At 45.0% G+C, this 26,458-nt stretch overlaps 1 protein-coding gene and 1 pseudogene across 1 annotated transcript in view; both read right to left on the reverse strand.

Annotated features, from left to right (window-relative positions):
• The window catches only part of TRAP1 (TNF receptor associated protein 1), a 204,799-nt gene that overhangs the window by 103,371 nt on the left and 74,970 nt on the right, over nucleotides 1-26,458 (reverse strand). The window contains exons 4-6 of the mRNA XM_085628450.1: nucleotides 21,033-21,173; nucleotides 12,507-12,578; nucleotides 4,515-4,675 (exon numbers count right to left, since the gene is read on the reverse strand). Coding sequence (XP_085484576.1) covers nucleotides 4,515-4,675; nucleotides 12,507-12,578; nucleotides 21,033-21,173 — 374 coding nt within the window. The remainder of the gene's footprint in view (nucleotides 1-4,514; nucleotides 4,676-12,506; nucleotides 12,579-21,032; nucleotides 21,174-26,458) is intronic.
• On the reverse strand, nucleotides 8,508-9,657 carry LOC146790098 (insulin receptor substrate 2-like; annotated as a pseudogene).

The raw sequence follows: 26,458 nt of genomic DNA on the forward strand, positions 1-26,458 counted from the left end.
TGATGTGGAACTAAGGATAGTTCTAGAAGCGTGGTGAACCACGGTTGACGTGCCCAAGTGGGAGCCACTAGTATTAGTGTTAGTGACTGTTGTTTCAGTTTGCGTACCACAAATGGAACTAGTGGGAGAGGCGGAAAGGCGTACGCAAATCTGCCTGACCAGTTCATCCATAGGGCATTGCCCTTGGACTGTGGGTGTGGAAATCTGGCGGCGAAGGTTGGGCATTTTGTGTTTTCGGGAGTGGCGAACAGGTCTATGTCTGGTTGTCCCCACTTTTGGAAGAAGGGGAATAGAACCTTGGGGTGTAGTTCCCATTCGTGGATCTGCTGTGTGTGGCGACTTAGGAGGTCGGCCACTTGATTGTGGATCCCTGGGAGGTGTTCTGCTAACAGATAGATGTTTTGGGGAATTGCCCATCTCCAGATTTGCTGTGCCAGTTGGGACAGTTGGGGAGAGTGTGTCCCTCCCTGTTTCTGTATATAATACATTGTTGTCATGTTGTCTGTGCGTATGAGGACAGTTTTGTTCTTTAGGTGAACTTGAAAGGATTTTAGTGCTAGGAACACTGCTAAGAGTTCCAGGTGGTTGATGTGGAGCAGTTTTTGTTGACTGGTCCATCTGCCCTGAGTGGTATGGTGAAGGAGGTGGGCTCCCCACCCCGTGAGAGATGCGTCGGTAGTTAGCACAACTTGTGGAAGAGGCTCTAAGAACGGTCGCCCTTTGGACAGGTTGATGGTGTTCCACCATTTCAGTGAGCGAAGTGAGCGACTGTCCACCAACACCAGATCGGTAAGTTGTCCGTGAGCTTGGTTCCACTGTTGTGCTAAACATTCCTGTAAGGGACGCATTTGAAGTCGTGCGTGTGGGACTATGGAGATGCATGACGCCATCATGCCTAGGAGCTGCATGAACACTCTTGCTGGAAGAGATGGATGAGTTTGAAACTGAGAGATGAGATTTTGTATACTGGCTATCCTGGCAGTGCTGGGATAAGCAATGGCCTTGGATGTATCTATGGTTGCTCCTAGATACTGATGTAAGTGGGAAGGTTGTAGGTGGGATTTGGGGTAGTTGATAGTGAATCCCAAATCGTGGAGAGTTTGAATCGTGCGATGAGTGTGGAGAACGCATTTTTGGTATGTATTGGCTTTTATGAGCCAATCGTCCAGATAGGGGAAGACATGGATCTGTTGTCTTCTGAGGTGCGCTGCCACGACTGCTAAGCACTTGGTGAACACTCTGGGTGCTGTTGTTACTCCGAATGGGAGAACTGTAAATTGATAGTGTTGCCCATCTACCACAAATCGTAGATATTTTCTGTGAGCGGGATGCATAGGGATGTGAAAGTATGCGTCCTTGAGGTCTAATGTGGCAAGGAAGTCTCCCTGTTGTAGGAGTGGGAGGACTTGTTGGAGAGTGGTCATATGAAAATGATCCGAATGTATATACTGGTTTAGTAGTCTGAGGTCCAGTATGGGCCTTAGTGTTTTGTCCTTTTTGGGAATGAGGAAGTATAGAGAATATACCCCTTTTTCCTGATGTTGAAGGGGGACTGGTTCTATCGCATGTTTTTGTAACAGGGATTGAACTTCTTGTTTGAGGAGAGAGAGATGATGTGAGGACATTGGGCGTTGTTTGGGTGGTATGTTTGGGGGGGATTGTATGAGTTCGAGGCAGTAGCCAGACTGGATAATTTGTCTTACCCATCTGTCTGTGGTGATGGAAGTCCAGACAGGTAGGAATTGTTGGAGTCGCCCCCCGACCGGAGTGGAATGGTCTGGGGGGAGTGGTGGCAAGTCACTGTTTGGTGGCTGGGGAGGTGCGGGTGTTGTTGTTATTGCCCCGCCCTCGGCCTTTGTTATTGTTTCCCCTATAACCTCCCCGAAAATAACCTCTGTTAGGGGATGTTTGTCCAGAATTTTTAAAGGTGGACGTGGTCTCAGTTGATGTGTTTTTGGAGCCTCCTCTATAAAAGGAGCGACGAAAGGAACCCCGGTTTTGAGGAGACTGCAGTGCTCCCATAGACTTGGCAGTTTCATTATCCTTCTTCATTTTTTCTAATGCAGTATCCACTGCAGGGCCAAATAACTGCTCTTGGTTGAAAGGTTGAGCCAGAATTGCGGTTTGAACCTCCGGTTTAAAACCGGAAATAGGGAGCCAGGCATGTCGTCTGAGTAAGACGCTAGTATTGACCGCCCTAGAAGCAGTGTCTGCCGCATCTAAGGCGCATTTAATGGAGGCATTAGATATTAATTTGCCTTCTTGAATGAGGTCAGTGGCCTGGGACTTAAAGGGTTCAGGCAGATGTTGCATAAGGTCCTCAAGTTGGTCATAATGTGCCCTGTCATACCGAGCTAACAGGGCCTGGGTATTGGCAATACGCCAGTGGTTCGCCGCCTGTGCGGCGACTCGTTTGCCTGAGGCCTCTAAAAGCTTAGACTCCTTGTCTGGGGGGGGCGTTTCTCCAGTTGTCTGCGAGTTAACGCGCTTCCTGGCATTTGATACGACCAAGGAGTCTAAAGGGAGCTGGGCTTTAATGTATGCAGGGTCCTGCGGGGCTGGTCGGTACTTTTTTTCGATGCGGGGGTTGAGAACCCTCGCTCGAACAGGGTCTTTAAAGACGTCAGTGGCATGCTTTATAACCCCTTTAATCATGGGAAGTATATGAACAGTTTTTTGTGACTGCTCAAAGGTATCGAGGAGAAAATCCTCCTCAAGGGGGTCCGTGTGCATAGTGACACCATGGAACGTTGCTGCCCTATTTATTAGTTGGCCAAACCCTAGGTGGTCATCAGGAGGGGAGGGCTTGGAGGGGTAGGTAGTGGGGTCAGGCATTGGATAAGACCAGTCATCTACCGGAGCTGTGTCTGGAAAAGTAAACGGGTCGGTTGGATCAACAGGATCATTAAATAAATCAGGGTCCGCCCCTCCCCCTAAGTCATCATTATCATCCTGTGGAGGAGGTGAATGATAGGGAGGTGGTAAAGGTAAAGGTAAAGGAGAAACAGGAGGAGGAGGGGGGGACGGGTTAGAAGGTAAAACAGGAGAAGAAGGACGAAGTGGTGAAGTGGCACAGTCCTTTTTCCGTATGGGAGCTGGGGGAGGTGTAGTGTCCAGCTTCCGTTTTTTATATGGGATGGCAGTCACATGTCCAGTGTTAGGATTGATGTAGATCCGCTTTTGAGTAGGATCTGGTCGAAAAAGTTCATCTGGCTCCGAAGGTGGTGGCGGCGACGCCCGCTTCGGGTCTTTATGAGCTGTTTTTGGTGTGGACGTAGTTTTCGGTGCCGATGATGTTTTCGGTGCCGAAGGATGTTTCAGTTCCGATGGATTTTTCGGAGCCGATGGAGTTTTCGGTGCCGATGTATGTTTCGGTGCCGATGTATGTTTCGGTGCCGAGGGACTTTTAGGCATCGATGTCGAAGAACGTTTCGGCGCCGGTGGAGACTTCGGTGCCGAGGAACGTTTCAGTGCCGAAGGAGATTTCGGTCTCGAAGCCTGTTTCGGTGCCAACAGTGGTTTTTTCGGTGCCGAGGGTGTTAAAGGCACAATCACATGAGGTTTGCTCGAGCCCGAGCCACCTACAGGCTTAGATGTCTTCGGAGCCGGGCCCGAGGGCGGGGCTTCTGAAGAGGATTTCCGGTCGCGACTGGGCCCAGCTGGCGGAGTCTTGACCACTGTCTTTTTGGATGGGGCAGGGGCAGGGGGGGTGGTACTCACACGCTGCCCTGGAGTGATGAGGTCATCGGAATCGTCGGCCTCGGACACGATCTCGAGATCTTCGGTGTCGTCTTCGGGAACATCTTGAGCAAAGATGTCCTCCGGTTCTGGAGCTGGTTTGGCCATAATATGGCGTCGAGCTCTTCGGTCCCGGAGGGTCTTCTTCGAACGGAAAGCGGCACAAGCTGGACAGGTGGACTCGTTGTGTTCCGGCGACAGGCAGAGGTTACAAACCTCGTGGTGGTCACTGTGGGGGAACTTCGCTCCACACTGGGGGCATTTTTTGAAGGGTGTCCTGTCCATCAGCCGCTTCCGGAACCGGTCCGAGTTTATTTCGAAGTCGATGGAATGAAGATTAAGGAGTTAAATTGATTGCTAGAAGTTTTCTGCTGGAGCGGAAAAAAGTTCATCCGAACCCAATGGCGGAAAAAAACAATCTGACGATGGAGTGGATGCCCATGCGCACTGTTGTCCAGGGGAGGAGTCACCAACCTCGTGACCAAAGGCTTCTTCCGAAGACAACAACAACCTGCAATCATCCGAGCCCAACACCAGATGGCGATCTTATCCTCAGTGTGTGATCTGCAGCTCATATGCCTCGAACATCAAATTTTCAGAATATCTATACATAGTAGGTTTAGATTTAGAAACAACAAATCCTGATCACTCTTCTATATGGTCAGTCATTATCCTGAAAAGACCAACCTCTTATGGCCCTGTGCTGAACACCCCTGCTCTACCGTTTCTCTTCCACATGATGCATTAATGAATCCCCAGATAGACCCATCACTCACCCGTCTGAAGACCACTTGTAACCAGCGTCCTCAACTTCAGCGGACTGCGAGTAGACCTCCACCTTGTTGGCAACCATGAAAGCAGAGTAGAAACCCACACCAAACTGACCAATTATGTTGCCGCTTGCATCTGCCTGGTTCTGAAGGGATTCTAGAAAAGCCTGCCAGGATAAAGAATAATGGAGCAGGAAAAAACAAATAAAACTCATAAGAAAAAGTAAAAGCAATTAGCAATCATTCAGCAAAGTGGGGAGAAAGCGTATTCCAATTACCCCAGGTTGTGGGCGCATTATAGCATGGCCAATACCCTTCACATGTCCACAATCAGTGTCTTTCATTTTAGCCACTGTGTTATAGTTAGACAATAGGTGACAAACTTCGAGATGATGCCAAAAGTAAAAACAAGCATTAAAAATGCAATAGGTCTCGCCTTTTATTAAGTTAAAGCCATTTGCTTTGCTGTACAATACCATTAGCAAAGTAAATGGCTTTAACTTAATCAAAGGCGAGACCTATTGCATTTTCAATGCTGGTTTTTAATGCACTTTGCCTGCTGCCACCAGTGAGAGGTAGCCAAGAATATCAGCTGGTACTCCTAGTTTCCCCTTTGGCACTCCTGGTCTCACGGGTGATGAAGGCCATGACAGGAACAGAAAGTAAACAGGATTCTAGGAGCCTGGTTCACTGTGTGAGATCCTGGGGGTGGTTTCGTATAAGGAATCCACCCCCCGGAGTGTTCGGTCAAGTGGTGCAGACTAAGCCCAGGGTCGTAGGTGATTGGTTGGTTTGTGGGCAGGAGCAGAGCTAGGATGACAGCGTCAGAGAGCAGTTTTCGGTCCCACTGTGGTCCTGCAGACAGTGTAGTGCGGGTTTCCTTTATTCCCAACCCCTATCGTTTGGGGTTGCGACAGTTAACTCATGTCTTATGGTGTTATTTGGTTATCTTTGTTGGTCTCTTCAGGCGAAGGGTGCATTTTAGTTGTCGCTTTAGAACAGGTGGCAGACAGGCGGAGGGCTCACTACTAGGCCGAGAGGGTTGGGGCCTTGCTGGGAGAGCGATGGCAGAAGGAGGGCAGTAGAGGGACGCATAATCAGGTGTGAAAGGACGGTAAATGGAATGAAAACAGAGCATTTAAGTGCTGGGATGTTTTATTGGGCTTTTGTACAGCTTGGGGAAGGTTTAAGGGGGGGGGGTGTCAAGTTGAATAGTTGAATTGCTGTATCAGTGGCATGGGGTTATTGATGTTCATGTATTGTTTTACAAACTTAAACTGAAAACTGTCCTAATAAAGTGGCATTGTACTCTCTCAATTTGACAGGTATATTCTGCACCATCTCTCTGGATCAATTGTTTCCATTTCTTGCCATTCTCCTATCCCTTCAGCATTAAATAGGAGGAAGCTGAGGGTCAAACGCTGTCACTATCCATTCTTATTATACGTGATGTCACTTCCGTTCTGCATGACCCACTTTCTATAGCACTTTTAGGGGGAGGGGGGGAACATTTCTCCGCTATTTTAAGGCTCCGGAATCCTCTTAGGGAAACCCTGCAAAGGTGATTGGAGCGTTTCCTGTACAGCGGGAGTCACTAATGAATGGCTTCCTGTCTGACTAACCGCCTCGGACAACTACAACCGAAAGCAAAGTGACGCTCACGGTGTGGTCAAAATGAACAGGCCCGGCAGGTAAACAAAGCAACATCCGCACCCCAGCTTCAACAGTTCCAGATGTTCACTGTGCAGGCATATTTCACAGACACGCATGCATGCAGTTCATGACCCGCTCAGGAAAACCTAATCTGTGACTGTGCCACAAGAAGAGGATAGTGCTGATAGGACACTAAACAAACATTTGTGTGGAGCAAAATGCCACACTGTGCGCCGCAAATAACACATGTTGCCACTACCTAATTTGTGATACTCGGAGGAAATATAACGTCCAATGCTGGTTTCTTGTACATTATCTCTAAAAGTAGTATATCAAACGCCTAAACGTAGCTGCTGGTACTAACAGGTACAGTAAAAGCTTGACGCAGGCACTGCGTGACTGCAGGTGATAAATGCCCCCATCAGACATTTATATATATTATATATAGACTCCGACCTATTTATGAGCGCCCAAATCAATGCAGTAACTTCTGCTTGCTTTGTTCAACTCCGTAAATTGCGCAAGATCAGACTTTTTTTAGTAGAGAGGCCAGCCTTCAAATTGTGATTGCCCTTATCCTTTCTAAATTAGATTATGGAAATGCCCTTGATCTTGGCATACCACTATATCTGAGACATCGGCTTCAGATGATTCAAAACCAGGCAGCTAGAATCATCTATCTTAAGGATAGGAGATGTCACATCACCCCGCTACTTAAAGATCTCCATTGGCCTCCAGTCGAGCAGCGGGTGTTGTTCAAAACTGGCTGCATACTTCTCAAAGCCACTCAAGAAACTGGTCCTAGTTTTATTATTTCATGCATTAGAAAGCACCGGCCTGAGCGCAATTTGAGATCGATGCACTTGAACCTCTTGGAGGTGCCTAGAATCAAACGGAAACGAATAGGTGGGACCTGGTTCTCTTATCTGGGTCCGAAGCTTTGGAACTCACTGCCAAATCCTATCAGACTGGAGACTGACTACATGCGGTTCAGGAAGGCTTTGAAAACCTGGCTGTTCTCCCTAGCTTATAATTAGTTGTTCCTCCTTATGCTCTCTTCCTTTTTTCTGCTTAAACCTACTAACGCCAAGAGACCTGTTGGTGAATGTGCGCTTACTTAAGTTCCTAAATAACATAAAATAAGATTTGCCTCAGGCATTAACGAAAAGTCCACACTCAAATGCTCCGCCGCCAGGTATTACCCAAAAGTACACTGAATCAGTACCAAAAAGCCTGTCTCACACAGGATGTGCCCGCAAAAGGCGTGAGGATGGAAAAGCTCCCTTCATCCCACAGTCCTGTTAAAGCGATGTTTACACTATATTTGTATCAGTAAAACATACGAATAAGCACTTCGGTGGCTCGTAGAGACTATGGAGAGCTATACAAACAATAATTAAAACCTACATAGGCTAGGGATCCTAATTTGCTTGAACACAACAAACTTTTTAACCCATGAGCTGTGCCTCCCAACGAGTGGGTCAACGCAAAACGAGATGCAGACGAAGTCCTCATGCAAAGGTACCCTTCTCAACATTAATGAGGCTTGTCTACGCTGCTTCTGGTGCTCTTCTACTGGGTGGTCACATGACATCAAACGCCCCATAAGGCGCCTCAGTTTAGAATCAAAATGCAAGCACCCTTCACTTCGTTAGCATAACAAGCACTTCACACTGCTGTATTGCAGTGCAATCCTGCACACACTCCTACCCAGCACAGAAATGCCCTTGACTCGGGTTTGGGAGTCAGACAGAGGTTACGTCCTTGACAACAGTCTGTGGAAGGCACAAGGAGAAGGTTCAATTCAGGGGCTGGCACATGGACTCCCAGAATACCCCTTAATCAGGTCCCGCCCGGAAGCAGTGCTCATGGCATACGCCAATGGCTGGCACACTGGAGACAGCTCACTGGGCAGTGTGTGGCACATGAAGGTGCGCACATGGGCAAATCAATACCTTGCCCACAGGTGCGCTTCCTACTTACCATGAGGTGGGAAACATTGCTCTAAAAGTCTACCGCTCACCGTAAACCATTTGGGTGCTGGTGAAGGCCTCCTCGGACACCATGCTCAGTTAAGGAAATGCAGCATGCCAACAGCTAGACCCCACCACAACGATTCATATACAGGCAGCTGCTTTTGGCTAACACATCAGAACCTGCCAGAGCAATGTTCTGGCATGTGATCATTTGGGGACACCAACACTGCCCAGGGCACCCAGTTCCCATCACACATTCCGAGCCACCGACACTGTGTAAAGAACTCCTTACGCTGTTGTGTGTCGCTGTACACAGTCGGTGCTTTTTACATGACACGTACTCCTGAAGGGAGAGAAGTCATTCTCCCCACTAAAGTGGCGGGAAGGTGACAGCCGGCTTCGGACAGATGGGTTGCGGTGGTGTGGGGAAGCTCATCTCTGTGTAGTCATCGTCTTCCTGCTGCCGACGCATGGAAGAGTGAGGTCCGGAGCCCGGGCTTTGAGGGAACGCGGCCTCAGACTCCAGTGACACCCGGCCAGAGCGAGGACCGCGGCCACTATATTCCAGATTCATATAGTCCGAGCAGGGCGAGGTGCCCCCAGCTGGCGAACAACGCTCTCCAAAGTCAATATTGATGTACTCGCCTCCGGGACTGTGGGGTTCGGGCCCCGTAGGGTGCTCGGTCATACTCGGTAGGGTCCGCACACTGTCCAACGCCAACCGAGTGGGTCTCACTGCCCGGCAGCGGTGGTGGAGGATGCTTTCTGTGCTGGGCCGGCTTGGGGGACTGGGCGTGCGCTGGCTCCTCCGGATGGAGGCGACCCGGGGAGTGCATCAGCACGTAGTGGTCGCTGTCAATGTTAACCTGCGGGTGGAAGAAGCAGTCCGGAGGGGTGGCCGAGGCCTGGCTGCCAGGGGACATGTTCAAGTAATCGCTTGCGCCGTTGACACGGCATCCTCATGTAGCCACTGTCCTCGGGTGCGCTCTCGCCAATCTTGTAGCCGTTCAGCTGTGGAGGGCTGTTATTGCGGGTCCGCAGGATCTCCTTGGGAGTGGACACAGTGCAGCTGCTCATGGGCATGTAGTCTTTAGTTATGAGAGCTGCCCCGGGCACCATGGGCATGTAGCCATCGTCGCCAAGATGTCCAGTTGAGCCAATCTCAACATCTCCGTAGTCCTCTGGGTAGGGGTGGTAGGGCACCTACGGCAAGGCGGTGCGAGAGCGGTGGCCGTGACAGGCGGCACGCAGCAGGGTGGCCTCGTCCAAGGAGGCGGATGAGACCTGCGGGGTGCTCCGCTGGTGGGCCGGGGTGGTCAGCGAGTAGGTACGTTTTCTGTGTGCCGGATCGAGCAACTCCTCTCTGGAAAGGCGGCAATGGTGGAGGGGGCAGAGGCTGGCTCCATGCACATATAACCGTTCATCTCCTGGCCGGGGGTGGGTGGCGTCTCAGCCACAGACTCCTGGGTGCTGCTGCGGTGGTGGTGATGCAGGGGCCCGGCGCGGAGACATGAAAGCATTAGGATCTCTTGTGTTTATGGGGCCATGTGTTTGAAGCACATGGCCCCATAAAGATAAGAAAACGTTTGTGACGGGAGGTAAGCAGGCGAGGGAGTCCAAGTAGGCCGTCCCGAAAAGCCAAAGGGAGGCATCATAGAAAGCTCTTTTCCAATGGCTGGCCATTGTTTAGCATATACGGTGTCGCCAGCCAATGGAAAAGAGGGGCGGGGATTAAAGCCCTTTACTGAAACTCCTCAAAGACATTAAATCTCGCGGAGCGAGCTGCGCATGTGCGCAGCCACGCTAGCAGAGACCTAACAAGGTAATGTTTGAAAATGTTATTTTATTAATAACTTCGTTACTTTGTTTAATTAATAATTAGCTTTCTATATAGTGCTTTTTACTAAGTCTCAAAACGATGAAATAACACAGTTACTATTAACCAACTCAATGGTATTCATTAATTGGCTTCCAAAGGGTGAGCCTGTCTTGATGTGCCAAGATTATATCTCTTCTGTTGTGCAACAAAACAATGGGTGTTGTCCTCCAGGATACCTTAACAATCTCATCTGAAATACCACACCAAAAAATGTCTAATCCGATTATCAATTAGCAAAACTTGGAAATTGCTGATAACAGACATGCTCATCCTGACCCTTTAACCCCAGAGGTACTCTAACATTGGTGGGTTGAATGTATATTGCCGAAAATTATTTTACCCGCTCTCTCAGACCGAAGACACTTCTGTATCTCTTCATGCAATCATGTTGTTGATCATGTTATTGTCTCCAAAGGGCCTGCTCTTGCACACAAAACTCCTCCAATACATGACATTTTGGTGATGTTGGTATCTCGAAGTGGTCAATACCCATTTGCATGGACAGTTGTTTACCACAGGTGTGCTGGGGCTTGTTGCATTATTTTACTTTCACTGCATAACCAGGCTGCTCCTTTACATACTTTACTCTCCCAAGGAGGCTGGGGCAGACCGACTAGGTTTACTCCAGGGGGTGTCAACTGGTTTGCAATTTTGATACAGTTTGAAAATATATTCACACACAATAAGTTCAAAGTCAAAAGTGAAGAACACTTTCAGTTGCTTTATCTCTGGGCGGTTCCCATACTATGGAAGGGCAGGCACCAACAGGCCCAGGAAATGTGGATTTTCAAGAAAACCTGGAGACTTTCAGAGTGGGGTCTCTTATTTTCAAACAACCCTCAGTACAAGATAGCAGGAAGAGGCTACTTCCCAAGCCTGGCACAAAGAAAGGTGTTTTATTCTCAGATATCCCAGAAGTATATCTGCTTAGGAGGCCAAACCAGTTTTGTTGAATCTTGTGTGTTCAAGCAGGGCTCCGGACTGGATTTATAATTAAGCCACATATCAGTTAAAAGTTGAATCTGCCATGGGATCCCTCAGACATCACACAAGGGGGTACACAGAGGAAGAGAAAAAAGTCTCAATCTATTCAAGGACTGACCATTTGAGGATGCATGCAATGTGACCCTGTAAGGGACATGTTATGGCACAAAGTCGTCCTGTACAGTACATTTATCATTTACGTCTGAACAAACAACACATGCCAAATCAAAGAGAAGGACGGCACTCAAGGTGGAATCAATGAAGTTTATCCGTGGAAGGGGAATAGAATCCACTCAGAAGAACAAGTTAAAGCCGGTGCTGCTGCTTTCCATAGCCTGGTGAGAGTAGACACCACCTACTATCAGTAAGAGGAAGGGGAAAATTGTATGCACCATCAGTCTAGCAGATTCTGCTGCTTAGCTAGTAAAGCATTATCAAAACATACAGAGAAAATCCTGTAGGATCACAGATGTTGGGTCCACTGGAGTCATTCAGAAATTCAAATGAAAGGACAGGATGGCAAAGCTGTCCCCAAAATGTGAGGACTTTGCCCCAAAATAAGAATATAACCAACTGCTGTGTGGTTGCATTAGAGTTCAAAAGACGATTTTCATTAACAAAATAATAATAATACCACCACCCCTGGCCACATCACTCCATCAGAAGTGTCTCTTTTAAAAATGGTGTCTGCGACTCCTGGCAATGCTTGCCTGACCCTCAAGCTAACAATGGGAAAAGACCATGGTCAGTGCATCATATCATGTCAATCAAAAAATGTTAATGAGATACGAAACAAAATAATAACAAACTTTATTTAAGAATTTCTTATAGTCAAAAGGTTCATGTAAAGCTGGGATCTCGGAGATGAAAATGAATGGTGGCCACTAAGATACAGGCCAGAGGCGGAAGAGGAATACTGCAACTCAATATCAAGCAACAGATAACCTTTTTGCACTAGTTGAGACCCAATATAATATAGCTATTTTCTGTTCTGATGCTGGGCGGTGTCCCACAAGTTCCTTTTCTATTTCAGCAAGTCAAAGTAGAAAGAGGCATTTCAGGATATATTTGAATACTGAAAGGCGAAATTACACACTGCCATAACACACCAGATGGAGGGTAAGACTGAGGTCATCAGAAACAAACCTAACTAGACGGGTGTGTGAGGGACCAAAAAGCAAAAATATAATGTGTGGGAGGTACAAATGGTAACATATGTCTTCACTATCAGCATAAATTTTGTGATCACTTGATCTGCAAATATTTGTTCCTGTGGTACTATTCAAGATCTCTTAGATGTGTGGCCAGTTACAAGGAGCACCCAGGTCCCACAAGCAACCACACAGCAAACTCAATCCTCTATAGAACAACAAGCCCGGAAAAAAAGCTTACGCTGAATGTACTCTTAGACCAATATTGGATAATACATTAGAGCAAAAGTAAGTAACCAAATATCACAAAGACTAATGAATGTTTGGATAATTAGGCATACTACTACTAGCTTACCTTTGAGCCAGATCTAGCAATTGTTCCCAGGTTGGACACAAGCTCTTCTTTGGTCATTCCAATGCCAGTATCCTGCAGAGAATAAATAGAATGAATATAGACTATATTCGACAGCAATGCCAAGCCCCACTATATTTGTGACAGTTATTTTAGGCAAAAATTGATCCAATAGTATTTTGAATGCAGTGGCTAGTACAATAATCTTTTGTGTTCCTGTTCTGTCCCCATTAAAAAAACCTCTGCACACAAATTTCTACTCAAAATGGTAATCGCTGAAATGTTCAGGTTTCATGCGTTCACCTAAAGACTTCGTAGTAAGTCAACATTATTTTGGATTGAGGTATTTGGCCAAATTAAGCATCTGTTTCAGAACTGGCATCTAAGGAGAAGTTCTTACGAAAGTGAAGAGGAAGGGTGAAGAATCATTAGTAAACATAACACAGTTTACAATATTCAAGACAAGTGCCCAGGGTAAACTAACTGAACACCACACTATTAACAAGTGGTTACTCTGACTCCCTGTAGGAAATTTATATTGAAATAGAGGCACAGGAGACATGACACTTAACATGTCATTTAGACTTCTTGATTAATGCCAGGCGGTAGCTTAGGCCTAAAACAAAAAGTACAATTTTGGCTCCAGGCAGAAAAACTAGCCCTTCAGCTTGGTTTTAATAAAAACAAATGTGAGTGGAATGGGCTCCATCACACCTCTCTGGCCTAGGTGCTACTGCACCAATGATAGCTTCACCTCTAAATTTTAATATTTAGAAATATAGCAAGCAAGATTGGGATGTGAGAAAAGGCACTTGACAGAAGGTACTATGGCACAAAGACTCAAGTTCAAGTAATACTTTATTCGGTTCAATTACAAAAACCATAAAAGTAGACAGACAACAAGAACAGGTCCTCTAAAAATACAGTAATTTTCTTTTTTAAAAAGAATATAAAAACAAACATTATGTAGAAAAACCATTCTAAAAAAATGATCTGACCAAATCAGTAAAACAACCCAAAAAACCCGCTAGGCTACTCTCTTCCAACTTATCTTTTTACTCAGTCTCATGACTATGGTCAGAAAATTCGCAATGTTAAAAATTTCCCAAATATTTGACAACAATTGCAGGTACAAAAGGGCCGGTTTAACCTGTCTGAAGCCTTTATCCTTAATTAATGGTAGTATGAACTTTTTCCTTATTGGAGTAAAATATGTGCAAAAGAACAAAAAGTGCGTAGTGTCCATGATGGAAAATCCATCACACGGACAAATCTCTAGGTCTTTCGCATTTGTCCACCCTGGGCGGCCTGTAATAACAAGGTGCATTTTGTTTAATCTGAATCTGGTCAGCAAAAATCTATGGTTGGAATTATTGACCACACTCAGATACAGTTCCATCTCCCCAGAATTTATTAACAACTGATAAGCTCTTACAGTAGGTTTAGACAATTCTTTGTCTTCCCTTTCTAGTCCCATGATGAACCTATATGTATGTTTTACCCATTTCGCATCCCCCTTAACTATTTTGGATGGCTGATTATACAATTCAGGACGACCTAAATAATCCGCTATCTTTTTGATGTAATTCAGCCACGGGATGGAATTACATCGGTCAAGTGCTAAGCAGTCCCTTAAGACCTCATGGTTTAATTCTAGGTCTGCATTCAACCACACTGTAATCCATTTTAATAGTGGTGCAAGTGCAATTCCATCCACCAGGTATTCCACCCCACATTCTTGGTGGGCAATAAACCCCGGGGTGGAATGGGGTACAGACAAAATGCTTTTTAGGAACTTATCCTCCACACACTGCAACGATTTTGCATCTTTAAAGCCCCATAAATCTGCACCATACATAGCCAAGGAGACACATTTAGCGTCATACACCTTTAAAACTGCCTGCAGTGGTTTCACACCTATTTTCCGTGCAAATCCTAATACTGACAGAGTGGCCCTAGAGAAGACATTACGCTTGGCTGCCATTTGAGGCAGCCATGTGGAGCCATCATCGAAAATGACCCCTAAGTATGGGAATCTAGAGACTTTAGACAGGACATTTCCGTTACAATACAAGTTCTTCGTTTGTTTGCCTTTTGGTCCCACGGTCATTACATGGGATTTGAGGTAGTTAACACTTAAATCTAAAATATTCATAAAATCATAAAATGAGTTTAAAAGCCGCTGTAAACCTACCATGGTATGTGCCAAAAGTGCGGCATCATCGGCATAAAGTAGTGCCGGTATAGTAAACTTGCCCGCCCTTGGTATGTCCTTACATACTTTCCCTAGGACCATACCAAGGTCATTGACATAAAGGGTAAACAGAAGGGGGGCTAAAATACAGCCGTGCCTGACCCCACTCAGAATCCCGATCTTACCCGTACAGTTACCCTTGCGATATATAAATGTAAATGTAAATGTAAATGTGCAGATATTTATATAGCGCAAATCACCAACCGGTCTCTAAGCGCTTGCTTAGGGAACCCGTCCTGGTATTCCCCTGTGAGCTAACCCAGCAGGGCATCCACAAGGTGAAAGCCAGGCATCCCGCCGCGAGGGGCCATTGTGGAGATTAAGCAAGCTATTGCCCAGAGTCGCAGAGTGTGAACCCATGAATCGAGTATGCACTGGAGCGAGAATTATCGAGTCCATGGACAATTTATGGACTAAAGAACCAGCCTAGCTGGGAATTGAACCCTGGTCCCGGGCTGACCTCTGCTTCCAGGTCTGCCTACTCTAACCAGTGAGCCACACTTCTCCACTATATACTAACTGTAGCAGTAAGGTCCCTGTGAAGATCTGCCAGGAAGTGCACTATGTTTTCATCAATGCCTAATTTTAAAAGTATATCCCACAACTTTGATCTATTTACTCGATCAAAAGCTGATGAGAGGTCCATAAATGCTAAGTATAGTGAACCCCTTTTGGCAATTGTGTACTTCCCAATTAAAAGTTGGAGATTGAGGCATTGGTCTATAGTACCACGGCCCTTCCTAAAACCAAATTGAAGAACCGAAAGGATATTTGTTTCATCCAATTTTTCACAGAGTTTACTCAGGACAACCCGTCCTAGGACCTTTACTGCAGAATCAATGAGCGAGATCGGGCGGTAGTTACTGGGATCCCCTCGGTTACCTTTTTTGAATATCGGCACAATGACTGATTCTGACCATGTGGTTGGAATACCAGATTTACAGACTCTATTATAAACATTTGCTAAAACTACGGACCATAGCTTGACATCTGATTTGAAGAGGTCAGCAGGGACGCCATCTGGGCCCGGGGCCTTATTACTAGTCATTTTCCCTATGGCGTCTGCCACCTCTTCCACCGTAACTGAAAAAATGTATGGATGCAGAATGACAGCGGGTGAGCCCTCCTCACCCGAGTTTGTTACTTCATAAACTGATTTAAAATGCAAAAGCCATGACTGTTCCTGTATGTTGCAATCTAACACATGATTGCCAACATCATTAAAAAAAGGTTTATTAACAACGGACCAGAATTTAGCACTATTCTTCAGGACATCAGTGGAGGTCAAGTCTTCCCAGGCTGTTTCCCTAATCTCGCGCTTTCTAATCTCTATGGCCCTTTTATAAGATTTCCTTAAGGAAGCCACGAGTGTCCGATCTACTGGGTTCTCCTTCAGGGCCATTCGTAGTTTTTGGTTGGCGCGTGTACATTTATGGTCAAACCAACCGACCCCCTCTGATTCTTTTACTTGACCTGGACATTTGAGGTCAACCCCTATTTGAGTGCAGACAATTTGGTACGCATCTAACACCTCCTGATCCCTGCTTCCAAATCCCTGCATATGTCCAGCTCCCTACCAACATTAGCCCTGAGATTGCTTAAAAATTCCTCAGGGACAACCTTGCCCCATCTTAATCTTCTCCCCTGATCCGTTGGGACGATCTCTTTCCTGCTAGCCCTATTCTGACCTTTCTCCGGAACACAAATGAGATCCATAATTCTAGGAGTAACTGGGTTGTGGTCACTAAAATGGGACCATTCCGCACTGTAACTCTTGATGTGATTCCCTAAGGTAAGGCTGATAAAGATGTAATCTATGTTTGAGCCCCTTCCTCTACCTTTAAAGGTAGGTATATTCTCATCTTCCCTTTGTGGGAGCATCAAACCATGGTCTGCCAAAAAATTTTCAAGAAGTACCCCCTGTGCTGAATGCTCAAAATGAACTTCCCCTGGCTCTATGGGTCCCATCTGGTCCAAAGAAGAACAATTTTGTGGGCAGCCATGAATGTTAAAATCGCCCAGAAGAATAATTGAACAATGATGCTGATTAACCTCCCTATATTTTTCCAAAAAACAATCAAGAGAGGCCAATTGGTCAGTCAGGCCTGATCTATCAAAAGAATTATAAAAATTCACAATTAAAATATTACAAGCCCCGTCACAAGCAATTTGTACTGCTAAACAGCATGGGACACCGGTTTCTATCTGTGTAATTGTCCCTGGAATAGTAGCCACAATTAACGTCACTAGCCCCCCCTTTGCCCTCCCCATAACCGAGGGTATTGCCGGTAAAAAATAGGTGGAATAGCCGTCTATACTGAAAATATTTTCTAAGTCCCAGGTTTCTTGTAACCCAATGATATCCACTGTCCCCATAAACTCTCTCCAAATGGGATCGTCCAATTTATTCCGTAGACCCGCAATATTCCAGGTTACGATTTTTATGACGGTAGTAGTCAGGGAATGTACTAACCCATCTGAGACTACCATCGTCCCCACTAGGGTATTTACGTCATCATTTTGAATCGTAACATTTGGGGGCAGGGTCTCACCCTTCTCCCGGGAACCGGGTATAACTCTGTTCTCTAAGCCATGCCATAGTCAGTCTATGCAGCCTAGGTTGGACAGAGCATCAAACTGATTAAAAACCGGGACATTGAAAAAATTGTCTGGTCCCAAGGTATGACGAGAGTTATGTTGGGGATAACCTTTGTGCAATAGGGGGATGGGCAGTGTCTTTGTAAATTGCCTCCTTTGAGCACCATTTCTCCCAGGAAATTGCATAGAAAAGTTCTCCATGCCAGCCATTTGGGGGGGCCATGGGTAGAAATAGCTCAGGTCAAAGGTCATGATTCCACCCCCATTATTGTGATTCGGGAAACCGCTGATGAACTGGACCACACGTGGGTTTCTAAAGTTCACTATAATGCAGTCACCCTCAATGTCCTTTGCCTTTTGGCCTACCCAACAGACCCGTCTCACATTTATAATTTCCCCATATAAATCTCGACTTAATGGCCGGTTTTTCCCTAACCAAAACATTACCTTATTTTTTAGTTCTTGATAAGACTCTGCCCTTTTGTTCACCCACTCAGGAACCCCCGCCAGAACAATCACAAATGGATAAGACTCCTCAGGGAGATCAATTCCCTTATGATTGCTCAGAGCATTTGTTCCCATAGGCACCGCTTTAACTTGAATGTGTCAATTGTCTGTGTGCCTTTCGGGTTTATCTGGCCATGATATACAGCTATATTGCCTATCTGTGTGTCACTAGCTACCTGAAAAGGCATACCCTTAGTCCCCCCCCCCCCCCCCCCCCAAGGATTAAGATGTACTCTACTCTCTTTAACCAATTTTTCCTTAAAGCAAGACTTCTGGCTGGTTTTTGGAGGATTAACTAAAGTAGACGCACTATTTTGTGGCTGATGTACTTCTCCCACATTATTAGGCATATTTAAATTAGCGGAAGTAACAATTTGAAGGGCGTCTAACTGCGAGCCTATCCTTCTAAGTCGTTCGACTATTGGGGAGATTAATGATTTTAACAAGCATTCGAACTTATCCAATAAATGAGCAATGTCACCAGCTCCATCAGCAACATCAATTTTATCAGGAAAAAAGTTAACTTGGGGGGGGGGGGGGGGGGGGGGGCACAGGAGTCACCTCCTGTAAAGAGGTATTTTTACTACCTCCCTGAATGCCCCCCTTGTGGCCGGATAGTATAACTTTGGATCTCTTGCGGCTCCCCCCCCCTTCAATGCTCTATCACAGCGTTTACGCTTTAAAGCTAGCGCTGGCGTACTTTCTAGGGACTCGTGTACCGCTCGATGTTCTAGTACTGGTACTGGCTCATTACTTTTCCTAGTCCCTTTATCCGCACTTGGGCAAGCCATAAAAGAAGCCAAGCTAGCATCCACCCCACTTATATCCGAAATAACGGACTGCTCCATGATTATGTGATTTAAAGGAGCACTCTGGGTCAGTGTAGAAGGTGGGGACACTACGAGTGCAATGTTCCCAAGAGAAGATCTTTTTTGAAGAGCGGGGTCAAGAGATAAACGACGGACCGTTTGGTCGATCTCCTTTTCCAGGGCCGAACCAGCCATTGTAATAAAGGCGTCTATGGGACCTATAATCCCCCCTGACCCTCCCTTAATACTCAGTTTCTGGCCTTTCAGTGATTTTAATGCCATGCTTACTCCCACACAGGCTACACGTTAAACTTATCAGATGACTAACAGACACTCTGCGATTGGGAATTATAAATCAGTACTTTACGTGGGACTCCTATTCCCCTCACCAGCACACTATCCGAGTCCGTCAACCAAGGGGTATGGCCCAGTCCAGTCTCCTTCAGTCTCAGACTGTCTGCCCTTTGTCCGGGCTTCGTCCCGCGCGCGTCCCGCTGTGCGCGGGTCCAGTGATGATTTTATGCACCTGGTGTGCTGGGCGTGACCGAGGTCCCCACAGCCTTGTGGGCACTGTAGTCCTCTCCAGAGGTGTCGCCCCGGTGCAGGAATGAGCGAGTGATTCCCGCGAAGCGGGAAACACGAGAAGTTTGTGCAGGTCTATTAAAGGGCTTTTCCCAGTCTTTCCAGTCTGCCCTGATCCGCTACACAGCCAAACACGATTGCCAGGACTCTCCCGCTTTTCCACCGGTGCAGTGGTGATTTTATGCACCTGGTCCTGGTGTACTGGGCATGGCCGAGGTCCCCACAGCCTTGAGGGCACTGTAGTCCTCTCCAGAGGTGTCGCCCCGGTGCAGGAATGAGCGAGTGTTTCCCGCGAAGCGGGAAACACGAGAAGTTTGTGCAGGTCTATTAAAGGGCTTTTCCCAGTCTGCCCTGATCCGCTACACAGCCAAACACGATTGCCAGGACTCAATTTTTGCATGCAGGGGGCAGTGAGGGCGGAGATATAGACTAGCAATACCTAAAAGAAAGTTAATACCTTTATCCTGAACAGCTTTATTGATCATAAGAACATTAAGTCTCGCCAGGCTCTCTTATGAGTGATAGCAGACGACAGTGTGGTCCACAATGTCACAAAATATTTGCAACTCTTACAAGGCTGTGTGCTTGCTCTCTGCAGTTCAGGAAAGAACATAACTGGATTGTGAGCCTGTACCTGTCAAAGATACAGTGTACACAGTGCATTTGCACAGATTTGAACAGTGGCATACTTGAAATGCTAGCCCTCCAAGTATCTGCCCCATTCCAGGCTTTAGACATTTGTTCAGAATATACATGCACATCAAGTGTACCTGCTTCTAGTACCACTCTATAAATCCTCTGCTGAAAGCAATCAAATGCCACTGGCTACGCCAGGATATTATAAGAAGCAGGACAGACTCTTTATGGGTTTTAAATCTCAAATTCTGTCCTTCGATGATACCTAACCTTTATTATTTATCCAGAGTCAAGTATCATTGGAAGGGGCAGAATACCTCTAACTGCCAACTCAATCACCTTAAAGAGTTAGTAGCTGCAGCCTACATTTCCATGGCACAAGCTGATGGCAGCTGAGGACAGCCCATGTGGTCACAGTCTCCATGTGTTCAAGCTGACAGAGATGCCTAAACAATAATAAATGTAAGTGGCTTATCACACTGTATGTTGTGGGTGTAATGTACTGAAAGGGTGCGAGTGGAGGTGGACTACATGGGTCCAGAACGGTGCCGTCATGGTGCTGTCAACCGTTGCTACATAGTTTAAGACATTGATTTTACATGGTTTAAGATGTTGATTTCAAGGACAATCTGTCCTCTACATAACTTACATTAGAATGGTCAATGTAAGCTCTGTGAGCACAGAATGACATTCCAAAACTGATGCTGCATATGGACTCAGTCAGTACAATTAGGTGTGGGCATGGTGGTTAGAAGATCTGCAAGTGAGGTGGTGTTGTTCTTCACAAATGCTGCTACTTCTGTAGACAGTGATAGTAGTAGTGACTCCTGTGAGACTCCGATTAGTGATGGTGAGCAGGAGCTCAAGGAATGCTAAGGGACAACTGAATGAGGGACACTGAACTCAGTAGATTGTACATGATATACAAGAGAAGATGGTGGCAGTAGGCTTGGTGTGTGTAGTCAACGGCCTGGATGTTGATGGAAGTAGTGAGCTTCGCAAGTGCACTGACATCTGTGAAAGGCAATAGTGACCGTTAGTTCGGTCTTTCTCTAAATGGCAATATTAGACACGGCTTCAGTGAGTGCTGCAAATCCTGGAGTGATCAAGGCGGCTACAGTCTTGTTGAGAGCCAAGTGATACCTGAATGATGATGGTTCCCTTCTCACTGTCAGTCTGTAGATGAATCTCCATCTCTGGAACAACCTTTCCTTCTGACATCATCTTGTGGCGCAATTTTTCCAAGGCATCGCTGCTGTTTGAGATCAGCTCTCGAATGAACACCTGCAACAGGAAACAGAGCACAGTTTAGTGATCAAACTTGAGGGGATTAACTGAGGTTTATCAGCTATCAATATAGTTTTATTCAGGCTAAAAACTGTTAAATCGACTGACAATGCCATACTAGAGTATGCAAACCATCAAATCCAGGCTGGACATCTTCTAAGCTACTTTCCCATTCTCTACAGACAATGAGATCTAGGCTTAGCCTTTCACCTCCTTGCTTGCTTTCACTCCTCTATAGGAGGCAGTGGTTTGCACTGATAACATTTAACCTTACTACAGGTGGCAGGAGGATCAATGAAGTAGATTGCTAGGCTCTCACGAGGCTCAGAGAAAAATCATACTCCGAGACATCATACAGACCATTTGTTTGACTTTCGGTCTTCACCCTTCCATGACCACGCAAAAAGGAAACATTATCATCCTTTCAAAAAACTGATTGCAAGTAAACAGGATAAAGTTAGAGGGGGAGAGTTAGAGGGGGGAGTTAAAGGGGAGAGGAGTTGGCCTAACGGCTAGTGCGGTCGACTTCGAGTCTGGTGAACTGGGTTCGAGTCTCTGCAATGACGCTGAACATCCTGTGATTCTGGGCAAATCACTTAATCTCTCCGTGCCTAACCAACATGAATGTGTGTCCTCATGTAACCTAACTGGTGCTATGTAAAGCGCTCTGATACCTGATTCGGGTAAGTTTGCGCTATATAAAACTCTGCAGAAAAAAAAAGTTACATTTGTATAGATTTATGAACTATCCCTGAATGGGGGCAATAAAGCATTTATTTACATCCTTTTCCCAGATCGTTCAAAGCTCCAGCTACACTTTATACCCAGAGGCTTCAATATGGTTGCAGAGAAACCAAGTACAGGATTGAAATTGAGGATTAAATGTAAATACACTCAAAACTCCAAGTACCTGATGAGATGGCTCAGAGATTTAAGTCCTGTTTCTGATCTCTGAGCTGATCTGAAGACCAAGAATTTATTCACAACAAGAAAGACAAAGGATTTTATCCTTCTGAGGTCAGTATACGGAGTTGGACATATTGGGTGTCTGTTATTTGCAGCTTTTAGAAACAGTAAAAATGCACAAACATGCCATAACACTCAAAAGGTCTCAGGAGTCTGATAAAACACCTTATAACTGTCTTGCACCTTTTCTACTTTTTGGGTAACTATGTGAACATACTCCTGTGAAACAATTCTTGGGCAAAACCGGTTTAGGTTTCGACAGATGGGCCCATACAAAGAGTTTTGAGGGGCCCTTTACTGTGGACTCTGATATTCTCTAGATACTGGCTTATCCTTCAGGGGCAGGGGGTGCTTTCCCAACACAGATTATGATAAGGGAGATACATTTACTGGTATCAAATGTCTAGATAGCGGTGTTAATAAGCACAAATGGTTAATTTACCACATTCTGATTCTAAGATTTAAAATACGTTTACACTTAGTACTGTGTAGAATTGTCCGTCTTCATCAAAGGATGGACTAAGCATGTACCTAATCCTATCAATTCTTCAAAAAATTTACAATAAGAAAGAGAAAGCAAGTGAAACACACAGAGAGGGAGCATATATAGTGTCCGGCCCCTTCAGCCATTGATCACCATATGTTTTTTTTAAAGATTTGCCTTTGCTCTGATGAACTGCCCATCAATGCCATGCATTTCATGAATGGAGAAGAAATGTGTAGTCTGAGTTCAGCAAGAACACGGATTGGGTAGGAACGGAAAGGCCAGACAAGGCCAGTCATGGGGACATGCTAGAAGAGTAGGGTTATAAAGTTAAGAAATCCTATACTAGGAAGGCTAGGACAAGAAACATGACCAATTTAGGCAGAGTTTGAACAAATGAGTTTTCAATGTTTTTGTAATTTTTTTTTTTTTAAGGAAAACCTTAAAAAGTTGCAGTGCAACTGAAGTTGATCGGCAGAGCGTTCCAACGAGACAAAGCTACCCCAGAGACGACTGTACGTGGTTGAATTTCACTACGAATGTATGATGTTACAACGCATAAATTTACAACGCATTCCATTACATCGCATTATACCTTTACAATGCATACCATTACAATGCATACCATTACAACGCATACCATTACAACGCATACCATTACATTGCATTTAAGGTAAGTGTTGGATAGTGTAGGGGTAAAAATTACTATTCTAACTCCAGGGAGAGCAACAGTAGGGAGTGTTGGATAGTGTAGGGGTACTATGCGTTGTAATGACATGTGATGTAATGCCTGCGTTGTAGTGTCATGCGTTGTAGTGACATGCAATGTAATGGCAGCGTTTTAGTGACATAAGTTGTAAAGGATGTTGCGATGTAATGACTGCGTTGTAAATGTAGTAAGATGTAATGACTGCGTTGTAAAGGTTGTTTCCCTAACTTACGAACAGATTGAAGGTAGCTAGGTTGTTGAAAGTGTATTGCTTTAGAAGTGATACAAGTTAGTTGTAACTTTTTTCTTGCTTTTGAGGAGAGACAATGAAGATCCTCATGTATCTGGAAAATGTGATCATAATTTCTCCTGTAAGATTTCAGCTTTGCCATAAAAGGAAGGACACCTTTCATAGGTGTTAGCAAGGATACAGGAATGCTAGCCAAAATATATCTTCCATATTCAATTTTGGCTGCTACCAAGGACTGGAAAATGTGAAAGAGGTCGCTGGGCCGAAGGTAGGATTTTAATTTCTAAATTGCATGGAGTGAAGCTGTAGCATTAATTGCTCCATGTTCACCATGAGAAGGCATCAACAAATCTCAGTCAATCCACATGCTCATATTAGCTAATGATGGAAAGAAGCCTCGCTGTCAAGAGCAACTTTGTAAATGATTTTTTTTTTTATTGACCTGTAGGATGGTTGAGGACACAGACATCCTTGATTGAGAAGATCTTTAAGTAGACCGGAGTGTCATTTGCAAGATGGTGGATGGCCACTCTCTCCTCATCCATCAAGTCTCATTGGTTCATGTATTATCCCTGGATGTGCCAGATGTTTCAAATGTTGGAAATGGAACCTAAATGTACAGCTAAATTGGTTTATAGTGGTTACCAGTCTTTCTTCTGGAATCTCAATTGAGTTTATTGCAAATTATATCCGATGTCAACAGTGAAATTTGTTCATATTGTTACATTCTTGAAAAAAAAAATGCTGAACCCTTAAGCAATTTGTGGAACATGTATTCAAACTTTTAATGCTTCTTGTTTAAGGTTTTAAAACCAATTTTTTTAATTGAGATTTTACAAGTAATAAAGTACATTTAACATTAACAATGTTAATTTGAAGCAAGTTTCAAATGTTGCCTTCCCATCCTCTCCACATCCCACCCCTTCTTCTGGTCAGAGTAAGGAGCCTTATAACGCCCTGTTTTTGCATTAACCAATTTTATCACCAAATATTATTTCATTATTGTCACTCTTCTTGAACAAGGAAGTAGTCCATTACTGCTGACCACAACTCCAAATCCTCCAGGAGCTTATCACCCCTTCTGCAATGTTTGAAATGTATTTCCTCTACCAAGGATGATTCCATAAGTCCTAGGCCCACAGCTCCCCACTCTAGCCTGTCACCCCCATCCTGCCCATAGCCACACAATGCTTTCTTGTTTAAGTTAAATGTGTGTGCAAATATTCGAGTGTCTTAAATAGGTTTTAGAAATCTAAATAAGGTGAACCATATCATCAATAAGAATGAATGTACCCAATTTACTGAAGCTAGTATTGAAAAATATACACTGCAGAAACTATTTAATCATTTGTAAAGTGTTCCCCGTTTAATCTAGTTGAAACGGTAGATGTATTAATAAAGAAAATCCCTAAAACTGCTACAAATTTAATTTACAAGCAAAACCCTTAACAATTGTTTCATGACTGAAGTTTAACTAAATCATGAAAATTGACAAGAAGCACAAGACAAGAGATCATATTAGCTGAACAGAATTCAGAAGAAAGTTAAACAGACCCTTTAGTGAGAAACAGTGGGTGTCCCTATTCAGTTCCTGTGAAAGGGAGTACAAGTGACCTAGCAAGGAAAATCTTTTGCGGGATTAGGAAACACAAGGACATTTTTGGGGACCTTTGAAAAAAAAAAAACCTGTGATAAAGCAAGTAAGATTCTAACTCAATGTGCCTATGAAAGCTGTATTGATCGAAACTAAAAACATTTAAAAATTCTTTGAATAATTCAGAAATGATTGCCCTACGTTTTATATATCCATCAACTATCGTGGCTTTCCTACTGTGACAAATTAGACATCAGTATCTTTTATGAACGTCTAAACTACCACTAAATAATACTATAACATGTTTTGCTTTGATTTCTAGCAACAAATCACAAAAGAGTGCAGGCTTTTCCATGACAAGGAATTGCACTCAAAATACAATGGAAATTTGCATAATCTGAATATCATTAGCACAAAAATTATTTTTACTAATGGCGTAACTGAATAGAAGCCAAGACTGCTGTGATTATCTTGGGGTTTGGTGCCGCAATGCATTTCGGCAAGCTGAGAGTTTCTGAGCTGCTCTGTACATGTTATGGCTCCATTAGAGGCGATGAGCAGCATCACATCCGTCTGTGACATGAAGAGACATCACCTTTGTGATGCAGCAATGCAACTCTCTTACCTCCCCCGTAATAATCTGATCAGCATGAGTGTCTATGCACTTAGTGACAAACTCAGCAGTTGCAAGCTTCAAGAGACCTAAGACCGGATCCTAATTTGGGATCTGGGAATCACTAAAATGCTTTTAGAACTGGAGTCACTGGCGAATGTTTCTTCCTGTGGTGATGCCACAGAATATCTGAAGTCGCGACAGGGCTTTCAACAGCTTGCGCAGATCCGCACGTAAAGAGAAAGGAAGTCCGAAGTGCCAATGGCATATGGATACAATACAGCAATCAGCACACAATGAAAGGGTAGCTTGTCTATCTTGGAGCCTACAACACAGCTCTCATACTCAGAGCCATGATGGCAGCTTAGGAAGAGGGGTGAAGATGCACAGATTTTCACCAGATACAGCTCAGTGCCTAGTGCTCATTTTTTAGGTCTCGCCTTGCTATCGCGTAAGCGATCGCAAAGCGAGACTATAGAGAGCGGGTTTGAGAAGTGCTTCCAAAAAGCGGATTGCATGGCTAGCACGCGCACAATCACGCGCATCGTGCCGCCATGCAATCCGCCTTTTGGGAGCACTTCAAAGGGTCCGCCCCCCGCCCCCAAGCGCGCGCGCGCCACGCTCCGCCGGGCTTGTCTTTTTTTTTTTTTTTATAAACTTTAAGCG

The sequence above is a fragment of the Triturus cristatus genome, chromosome 10, assembly GCF_964204655.1.
Source record: "Triturus cristatus chromosome 10, aTriCri1.1, whole genome shotgun sequence".
In the NCBI taxonomy this organism is placed as follows: domain Eukaryota; kingdom Metazoa; phylum Chordata; class Amphibia; order Caudata; family Salamandridae; genus Triturus; species Triturus cristatus.